Raw genomic sequence first — 10,834 nt, 5'->3', positions numbered from 1 at the left:
CATACGCTGTGAAGAGTTGGACAATGTTAACAGTTGTCTTTATTAATAATCTTTGATTAATTGAATCTAATCAGGTTATAGAGAACTCTCAAGGATGATGAAAAGACACAGGATGCATCAGTACTGACTTCTGTACGTTTTGGTATGTTTAGTTTTTTCACATTCAATAATTTGACATACATTTCTTAATGTTGTCATAGAGTCATGGCATAATGAATACATGTAATCAAGTGCAAATTCAGTCTATCACACAAGAATATGGAGGATCTCGCATCTCCAAAACTGAATAGGGTGTAGGACAGAGGTTCCCAGCCTTTCTCCGTTTCTGTACTGAATTTTGCTCTGCCTGGACTGCCAAAGTACCCCCTCTTCAATACACAACTAAACCTATGGTGTCATGAGTCTTGTCAAGTACCCTCGGTGGAGAGTAACCTGCAGGTGTCCTTGTACCCCTGATTAGGAATCACTGGTATAGGGCCTAGGGTTTGATTTTGTATTGGGCCATACACTTTGTACACAAAGTGCAAAGTTTCAAATAATCCCAAAGAAAGTTAATACCAGGTTAATAGCGTACTGGGAAATAGAGCCGCCATGTTTTTTTTCCTACTTCTGGAGCTGTTAAGTTCTTACACATATTCCAAATAAGAGAAGTTCCTTTGAGTCCATTTCAATACCCTTACCAACGCCCTCTTGCATGTTACTCAATTTAGCAAATAAGACTGTGGTGACACAACCGGCAGGCCCTGTCATAAACCACACGGCTTTTGGTGATTTACAAAAAGTGAGTGATGCAATGGGCAAAGTTGGCTGTGACTGTGGCAGGCCTCTGTCACAAAATCAGCATACCCAGGTGACTTGGATTTTTGGCTATATGTCTTTGTAAAACATTTTCAAAAAAACTAATTTCAGTAGCTTAACTGGTTTGCTTTCTCACCCCCGTTAGGGACTGTTTGGCTGTTGTGTAGGTTTTCTTTTTGGAACATGGACTTGTACTCCCTGACCTATTGCCAGGTTAAAGGGATGGTGTAACCGAAAAATCAATGTTGCTCTCAGATATTTTCAGACTTTCAAACAGAGTAGATTGTTTTAGTAGATACCTATTCTATGCATTAGGAGAAATGTGACAATGTGTGGGAGGGTATTACTGTCTGGTTAACTGAGAGAAAACGGTTGCCCAGATGAATATAGTTTTGGCAAGGTGTGTAAATTACATTAGCAGTGAATGAACTGTATGAATGGGAGATTCAGCTGAAGGGTCCAATGTATACTTGACTTATATGTCTCTAATCATTTACAGAGCATATCGGTTCATTTCACCCAAACGGGTGGGCAGCTCCCAGCTTCTCTGTTTGAAAATATACTTTTTTGAAGAAAACCTCAAATAACTCCACATAAATAAGCCTACTGTCTCTTTAAATTTAGAGGTGGGAGGGACTCGACTCTGTACGTGCAGCAGCTGTGCGGTTCATTCGTCTCCACCGAATACGCGGATCACACGGGCCGTTTTCTTTTGGGGGAAAATGACGAAAATCCAAGTAGTCAAAACCAAGGCTTATCCAGACCAAAAGCCTGGTACGAGTGGTCTGAGGAAAAGGGTGACAGTTTTTCAAACAAATGAGCACTATGCAGAGAACTTCATCCAAAGCATTATTTCTTGCATCGAACCAGCGGAGCGTCAGCCTGGATTGCTCGTAGTGGGAGGAGATGGAAGGTTTTTCATGAAAGATGCCATTCAGTTGATTATCCAGATCGCTGCTGCTAACGGGGTAATAACGCTGTGTTTGTACACCCGTGCATTACAATATTGATCTATAACCTTGCACAGGCCTCAACCTAAAACTTGCATAGTAGCTAGCCTAGCGTCTTGACAGCCTCCAGTGTTGACAGTGACCGCTACGTTCAGACCAGGGATTATTCTCGTTTAGAGGTTACATTTTTGCTGGTCCGGAAACATTATTCGTTTAAATTGCTGGTGTTTGAAAAACTATAGGTCTGAGTTTGCTTGCTTCTCGTTTGAAATGTGGAGGACAACTACCTTATTAAATATCATTAGCCTGATATATATTTAAACCCGAACACCATAGGCTGTTGGATCATCGGTGGAGTTTTCCTATGCTGCCTCATGTGCCAAATTACCTCTCTGATCTTTCGGTAAAGTGCTTGGAAGGGATATGGCTGGCATTATGGTATGCTTGCCCTTTCCTCAGGTGACTACACCATTTCTTTCCGCGTGCGTATTTCGTCATGGCAGGGATATTTGTCCTGGTTAAATTGTTCATTGCATTCATGTTAAATTGGTTATACGAACACATAGTGCGGTATTCTGCAAAGTTGTTGTAAAGGTAAGAGGTGCAGGGGGTGTTTCATAAGAAGACTGGGTACCGGGCTCTGTTCGTTCCTAATATGACTTGAGAGGAAAGGGGGCGTGGTAGTGCGCTGTCACGTAGCCGGGTGTAGAAGAGCATAACCGCCAAAATTGCCACGTTCAAAACAACAGGGAACTTTGAAATCTCCGATCTAGCTACGATTCATGGAAAACTAAATCTTGAACTGTCATCCAAGTCGGTAAATCGGATAATCGGGGGTTATCGTGAGCTTCGACATCCCGTCCTGAAGCTCACTGGTGTCATAATTACCTTATAGCTGAACTGTACAGTGTTTATTCAGACCAACGTCTTTATCGCACCATAGTAAATCCAATATGATCCGTCCCAACCTGGTCTCAGGAACCTAGGTAGACTGTTTTACGAAAATGCATGGCACCCGATTTATGTGACATTACATTAGGTTACATTACAATGCACGACCAAAAAGGTATGATACATAATGAAATTATTAAAACGAAACATATCTTACGAACGCTATTACAACGTATCGAATGTTACGAGCACTATTAAAATGTAAAATAACATACGAACGCTAGACAAACATATGATATTTACGAACGCTATGAAAGACGATTCTTTAACAAAATGTTTGACGAGTGTTTCGAACTGGCAATGTTAGGACGAGAAGGCAGTCGCCTTACCCACTGCCCCACACTAGACATGGGGATTTAAGATGAGTAACAGCATTAGCAAGGTCGCTAGAATATGTTATAAAAGCATTTTATCGTTAACGTTAGGCATCACAGCACTGGGGTTAGGGTTAAGGTTAGATCTTACAACGCCGGGGTTGAGGTTAGGTTTAAGATTTGGGCTATGGTTAGGAAACAAAAAATATTAGGTTAAGGTTTGGTTAGGGTTACGTCTCACAGCTCTGGGGTTCAGGTTAGGGTTTGGGTTAAGGTTAGGTATCAGAGCACTGGGGTTAAGGTTAGGGTTATGGCTTTGGTTAGGATTACAAAGAAAATAACTTCAAACATATTTATGTTCTGACAACACAACTCGCCAAGACTATTTACAGTTTCCTTACTGGAGCAATGGGTAGCATGCCTGTCTAGGATGCGGAAGGTCGCCGGCCACGGTTACTACTTTTTATCTCCATTCCAACTCTAACGTTATTTTACTGCACGTAATATATCTTACGAAATCCCCTGCCTAAAACTTGCGTAAAATAGTCTACGTCATCCTTCTGAGACCAGGTTGTCTGTCCAGTATGATACTGCAGAAAACGATCTTCATTTCAATTGTCTGTCTTCGTGGCTGCTTTTAATTTACTGCCCTATCATCATCACTTAGACATCTAGGTTAACGTAGGCCTATTGGGTTAGATATAGGCTACAGTAGACCTATTGTATAATGTTGGCTACCGTATTATGTAAGTGAAAGTGTATGTATGATGTAGAAATACACTGATTTGGGTGCAGCTCATAGTTAGAACTGTTTTGTAAACAGAATATCCCTCCAACCATCCAGCCTACTTCCCAAACTATCCAGTGTCACTCCAATACTTGTTATCTCCAATAGATACCAGCCCGTCTTCACCACTGGCATGAGGTGTTGACTCTGTATTCTCCTTTTGTTTCCTCCATACAGAGTGTGTTTGTGAGTGTAGACTGAATAGGTGAATGTAATAAATTGGATGGCTTGTATAGCACATGCATGGCACCAGAGTATGATAATTTACCCATTGTTCTCTCCATTTCTCTCTCCTCGCTCTTGATGCAGATCGGCCACCTTGTCATCGGTCAGAATGGCATCATGTCCACCCCCGCCGTGTCCTGTGTGATCCGCAAGCTAAAAGCGGTGGGAGGAATCATACTGACAGCCAGCCACAACCCTGGTGGCCCCAATGGAGACTTTGGCATAAAGTACAACATCGCCAGCGGAGGTGAGTTAGGAGGAAGTGAAGAGGAAGTGGAAAGGAAAAAAGACAGGCTGGGATGAACTGGGACTGGAGGTGACTGGAAATACAGTGGAGAATGGGGGGAGATGCATTTAAAACTCAGAGGAGATAGACATGTAATACCTATAAAGGAGGGACATTTAAAGGGAGAGTATGAAGCTGGAGCATTGCTGTTAATAATGCCTGGGGATGGAGTATGGCTGTTTATAAGGCCTGATAGTGTGGTATAGCTCTTTATAATGTCTGGTGGTGGAGTATGGCTGTTTATAATGCTCAGGGATGGAGTATGGCTGTTAATAAGGCCTGATGGTGTGGTAAGGCTGTTTATAATGCCTGGTGGCGTATGGCTGTTTATAATGCCTGGTTGTGGAGTATGGCTGTTTATAATGCCTGGTGGTGGAGTATGGCTGTTTATAGTGCCTGGTGGTGCAGAATGGCTGTTTATAACGCCTGGTGGTGCAGTATGGCTGTTTATAACGCCTGGTGGTGCGGTAGGGCTGTTTATAACGCCTGGTGATGGGGTATGGCTGTTTATAATGGCTGTAGTACTGTAGATTTATTTAACCTCTCCCTTATCTTCCTCTCCCAACTGTGCGTCTCCGGCTCAAGGTCCTGCCCCTGAGGGAATCACCGAAAAAATCTTCCAGATCAGCAAGAGCCTAACTGAGTACCACATCTGCCCTGACCTCAAAGTGGACATCTCCAAGATCGGCAAGCAGACCTTTGAGGTGGACACATTTAAGCCAATGACTGGTACAGTATGATGGGATGCGGCGGGGCCAGTGGACACAGATCTCAGCTGATGGGTTGCCTGAAGACTAAACTCTGCTGTGTCCCCCTTACAGTGGAGATTGTGGACTCTGTGGAAGCCTATGCTGAAATGCTGAGGGGAATCTTTGACTTCCATGCCCTGAAGGAGCTGCTGTCTGGAGCCAATCACATTAAAGTTCGTCTGGACGCTATGCACGGAGGTATGCCACATTCACTTTAGCCTACAGAAGCCCCTCCCTGACGTCTTGTGGAAAGCCAGTGTTGTCCAATAGAGAGCAGTCCTTCAAAATTGCTGGTTTTAGTCCGAATGGCCCCGTGCTTAGTCTGGCAACCCCATTGGGATATGTTGTTCAAACGTTGATCTTTACCCTCTCACCTCAGCACCCCAGACACTGAACATAACTTTTAATTCTTGCCCTTGAACAGTGGTTGGTCCCTACATCAAGAAGATTGTCTGCGAGGAGTTGGGTGCGTCCGCAGATGGTGCTTTCAACTGTGTTCCCAAGGAGGACTTTGGGGGACACCACCCTGACCCTAATCTGACGTATGCCTCTGACCTGGTCAACGCCATGAAGGGGGGAGAGTACGACCTTGGGGCCGCTTTCGATGGCGACGGTGTAAGTGGACAGACGGACTTGCCTCATCCAGTCACGTTTGTCAGTCATCTGCAGAAAGTCTTGTGTCAAGGCTGCTCCTTATTGACTGGTGTCCCGTGTTGTTAGTCGCATCGGCCCCGGGATCAGTCCATAATCCGTCCAAATACTGTTTTGTTGTCGCTTCGTCTCAGCCGTAGTCCGTTCTTAAGCCGACTTCTCCTGTCCTCTCTGGCTCCCTTCTACCCTCAGGATCGTAACATGGTCCTGGGAAAGCATGGCTTCTTTGTGAACCCGTCTGACTCCGTGGCTGTCATCGCCGCCAACCTGACCTGCATCCCCTACTTCCAGAAGACCGGGGTCAAAGGTCTGGCCCGCAGTATGCCCACCAGCGGTGCCCTAGATAAGTGAGCTTAACAAGGTTCAATCGGCACTTCCCTCATAGTTGCAATTCTTATTAAATGTGTTTTGCTTGGACGTCGCACGTGTATCAGCGTCTAGTGTCGTCTTCAGTGTTCATGGCAGAGTTAGTAAAATTGATTTAAAATGTCTTATCTATGACCTGCAGTGTGCTAAAGCCCTGAAGATGAATCCTATGAGACTCCTACTGGCTGGAAGTTCTTTGGCAACCTGATGGACGCCGGCAAGCTGTCTTTGTGTGGAGAAGAGAGCTTCGGCACTGGTGACTGAAGAATTCGCTTACTTATTTGACTTAATGATGTAATGGTCAGGCCTTATGTTACTTTGCTCCATCAGTTGCTCCATTTCAAGGTGAGATGTGTTTGTACCGGTCTTAACCACCGCCTTCTTCCTCCGCTCCACACTTCCTTGTTTACTCCAGGCTCCGATCACATCCGTGAGAAGGATGGGTTGTGGGCTGTGCTGGCATGGATGTCCATCCTAGCCCACAGGAAGCAGAGTGTTGAGGAGATCATGAAAGACCACTGGAACAAATTCGGCAGAAACTTTTTCACCAGGTAAGTCTGGAATGTATTCATGGGGATGGATAGGACACTCAAACTTGGTTATTGCACTGTTCAGCTTGGATCGACATCGCGGGCGTCCACAATTTTAAAATAGTCTGTTGATTGGTACTTTCAACTTAATGGCCTAATTCCCTCCTGAAGACCGGGTTTAACTAATGTAAATTTTTTCATTACATGTCATCCGCTCAGTTACCCCTTGTTTTTCTCCCTTCCCAATTTTGTGAATTCCAATTCTTACTTATGGTCTTACCTCATCGCTGCCACTTCCCTTCTCAACCAACTCAAGAGAGTCGAACATCAAGAAGTTTCTCCAGAAACACATTTCACCAAGCCGTTCTGCTTATCACACTGCTAGCTCAAACAGAAAATTCTCCACAGCATCTACGCGCTTGTTAGAGTATTAATTTACCGTTGTCGGTACACTACAACCAGGATTTGAGCTCCAACATTAGAAAATGGACTAGTTCTAAGCGGATATGTCCACTGGCATTGCGTGGTGACCCCGGGCAGGGAGAAAAATTGCAATGCGGTATATACGTCGATCCTGGCGTAAATCCTTCTCACAGTCAACGTCTGACTGTGAGTACCACATAGATATTCCACATAGACCACACAGATAATAAGACAATATAAAATAAAAATACTGAAATATATTTATCATAGAGGCCCAACATGAGCCACCACTGGCCCCCTTCCCACCCACCCACCACTGGCCCCCTACCCACCCACCCACCACTGGCTGCGCCAGTGGGTATGTCTCAGTGAACCTGACCTCTATCATAGAGGGATGTTGCCTGTTTTTCTACCTCGTTCAGTACTGCTACTTCCCAGTGGTGAAAGAGAGAACTGCAGTCTCTATCAGGATCACATGGGGTTCATCCTAGCGCTGGAATGCAAGGATTTAGATACCGGGGTGGAGAGTCCCCCTGGAGGGTGGTTAGAGAATTGTAACAAAATGTTTTTTTATTCTATTGCACATCATTGAATTGTGCACATTGAATTGCTTCTATGTATGAACTGTGCTCTATAAATAAACATGCTTGCTTGTAGAGGCGGAGAATAGAGAACACTTTTTCAACTATTGATACGTTTTTATTTTATTAAGAATGGTGCCCCATTTGATAGTTTTAACAGGGGTTATGTTGTGGAATTGTTCTTCCTTTTAAGACCGTTTTCCCCTCCCACCTTCACCAGGTATGACTATGAAGAAGTGGACTCCGACAAAGCCAACACCATGATTAAGGATCTTGAGGCTACCATGTTTGACAAGTCCTTTGTGGGACAGAAGTTCTCATCAGGTGATAAGACCTACGAGGTGGCCGTCTCTGACAACTTTGCCTACACCGACCCTGTGGACGGCAGCATCTCCAAGAACCAGGTGAGGGACCCGTTGTGTGTCTGGACAGGCATTCAGGTACATGGGCGTGACAGATGGAATTCCCTATGTGTATTGTGGTGGATAGTTATTACAGTGTTGTTGATGTGATGTTATTACTTGACCAGCCCATTTCCTGATAATATACAGAGGTGAAGCGTTCCCAGAGGCACATGCTTATCATTATTAGTTTTGCTTTATATTCACAGCGTGGTGAGTGAGTGGTACATGACAGAAATTATACTGTTGTAATTGTGTTGCAAAGCAGTTTATAATGGCAACAAGGCATGTTGGGGGTATACTGCCAATGTACCCTGGCTAAAGCGCTTTATCAAGGCACTATCTTACATCTGGGCTAAGAACATCCCTTAAATGTGACATTGGTCACAATGTAGGTGACTGAATACAGGTACTTTAATCCAAGCCAAAAACCAACAAGGTACACGAAACAGGTGTTACAGCAAACAATGACCATCAAGAAACACTAGAACAGGAGGAACTTACATAGGGACTTAACAAGGGGTTAATGAGACACAGGTGAATGTGATTACAAAGATGGCAGTAAATTGAACGTAGAAACAGGCGAACTAGAACCTAACTACATAGACATGCAACAACCGGCACGGCACAGGCCCCAGCCAGCCATTACCGCCAAATAGTGTATCACATACACCAGAAGTGCCTAATTTTCTTAATTTAGTTATGTTATCTTTCTCTGTCTCTCAGGGTCTGAGGATAATAAGAGTGTCATATTGCTAGTCACTTTTAACCTTGTTTCTGTCTGTCAGAGTTGGAGGATCGTATGAGCATTGTAAAGCTAGTCATGTTTATCCTTGTTTCTGTCTCCCAGGGTCTGAGGATCGTATGAGCCTTGTATAGCTAGTCACATTTAACCTTGTTTTTGTCTCACAGGGTCTGAGGATCGTATGAGCGTTATATAGCTAGTCACATTTAACCCTGTTTCTGTCTCACAGGGTTTGAGGATTGTCTTCTCCGACGGCTCCCGGATCATCTTCCGTCTCAGTGGGACAGGCAGTGCCGGGGCAACCATCAGGCTATACATAGACAGCTATGAGAAGGACCCGGCCAAGATCTATGGTGACGCCCAGGTGAGTGTTGAGGAGCAGTCTGTGTACTTGGTATGACCTCGCAACAGGAGAGGAAGTTTTCCCATGCGCACAAGTATATTTGACATTGTACTGTCCTTGCAGGGATCCCAAACATTATTCCTGTTAAAAATCTAATTTTGTCAAACCCTTAACCTCACTTTAACCCCATAAAACGCACCTAGTCACCAACATTAAACCTAACCCCAACCTCTAACCAAATTCCAACCCTAAACCCACAACTGTGTCTCGATCCAAACCCCTAAAATGTCAGTCGCTGTTGAGGAAGAGACTTTGATAAAATGACAGAGCATTTCATGGATCTTCCTCAGGTCATGCTTAAACCTCTGGTGGAGATTGCCCTGAAGATCTCTGGGCTCCATGAGAAGACTGGCCGCACTGGCCCCACCGTGATCACATAGACGGCCACACCCTGCCACGCCCTGTCGCGCCCTGCCATGCCTTGCCATACTCATCCACATACCTTTCTCCTGTCAATTGTTCCACTTGTGCCTACCGTCCAAAACAAACACTTCAGCTTTACTGTTAAGTCCAAGCTAAGCCTGGAAAACTATCACTTCTATCCACCACAAATAAAACATCCTTCCAAAAAAATGCTTAATGTGTTCATGTCATGTTTTTTTTCTTTCGTTTTTTGTCTGCATACATTGACAAATATCTTAATTGATTCTTTGGATGTGTATGTTTATTAAGCAAATGTAGGAACAGTCTGTTTTGTTCTTTGTAGCAATAAATATGACCCAGAAAAACCGACTATATTATACCTGAGGGGTTTGCTGCAAAGTAAGATAGATCCCCGTGCCTCGTTAAGGGTTTCATATTAGGCTGGATGCACGTCCATTAATCCCTGTATGTTCTGCGTTGTGTTCTATGTTATGCTGAGTGAAAGAATGACCTGGATCACGACCAGCTGCTGGTCACTCTTTTAATGAAGGCAGAACGGTGGATTTGTCTCCTCTCAGCTAGTCTGGCGCGAACTGCACATGCATACGTGACTGATAAAACTTTCAGTATTAACAGCAAAAATACTTTAAATGAAAATGTGAAAATTAATTAAATAAATGATAGAACGCTCAATGTATTTGACAACATGAATTTCTTTTACATGCTTAATACAACCAGTGTAAACACATGTAAACACTATTGCCAGATGAATTATAATGAACATCATGCGCATACCTCCTCTCAGCTAGTCTGGCGCGAATTGAGAGAAGCCCCTGAATGACCGCACAAGGCCTGCGACCTCTTAAAGTGACAGTACAGGTATTAACACCTTGGTCTGAATACACATAAACATAGGCAATAAAGCAAATCTTAAACATATAAATACAATATTCATCAGGATTTGGTGACATTTCAACTGTAAAAGTAAAGGGTTATATAATTTCAACTCGGTTACATATAGCTAATTTTTCATCCCCACTTCCCACCAAAAACACCATTCCAGGGGTATCTGTTTGAAGAGACAAGAATGATCACTGGAATCCAGACCGTAATCCCTTCAGCAGACAGGGTTGAAGGGAATGAAAGTGGGGCGATAATATGAAAGATGGCCTCTTATTCTGAATATAGACATAGTAATTTATTTTATACTCTGTCAACAAACAAGCCAAGAAGTGCTGGATGGATCAGGATGGGTTCTGTCCAGAGTCAATATGGGAGAAGTGGGAGAGGTAGTGTTTCCAAAAGGTGAAG

General features: G+C 43.9%; 1 protein-coding gene across 1 annotated transcript; it reads left to right on the top strand.

Annotated features, from left to right (window-relative positions):
- The first annotated feature begins 1,447 nt into the window (after positions 1 to 1,447).
- On the top strand, positions 1,448 to 9,735 carry pgm1 (phosphoglucomutase 1). The gene is given in 13 exon segments (XM_034293838.1): positions 1,448 to 1,766; positions 4,110 to 4,272; positions 4,897 to 5,040; positions 5,133 to 5,258; positions 5,485 to 5,675; positions 5,904 to 6,058; position 6,146; positions 6,220 to 6,241; positions 6,244 to 6,333; positions 6,493 to 6,628; positions 7,832 to 8,015; positions 8,987 to 9,121; positions 9,451 to 9,735. Coding segments are annotated over 13 exon segments (1,683 nt in total). The 5' UTR covers positions 1,448 to 1,520; the 3' UTR covers positions 9,541 to 9,735.
- Positions 9,736 to 10,834: the final 1,099 nt, after the last annotated feature.

This window comes from Esox lucius, chromosome 8 (genome assembly GCF_011004845.1).
Source record: "Esox lucius isolate fEsoLuc1 chromosome 8, fEsoLuc1.pri, whole genome shotgun sequence".
NCBI lineage: Eukaryota > Metazoa > Chordata > Actinopteri > Esociformes > Esocidae > Esox > Esox lucius.
This window is presented reverse-complemented; position numbering and strand designations above follow the sequence as displayed.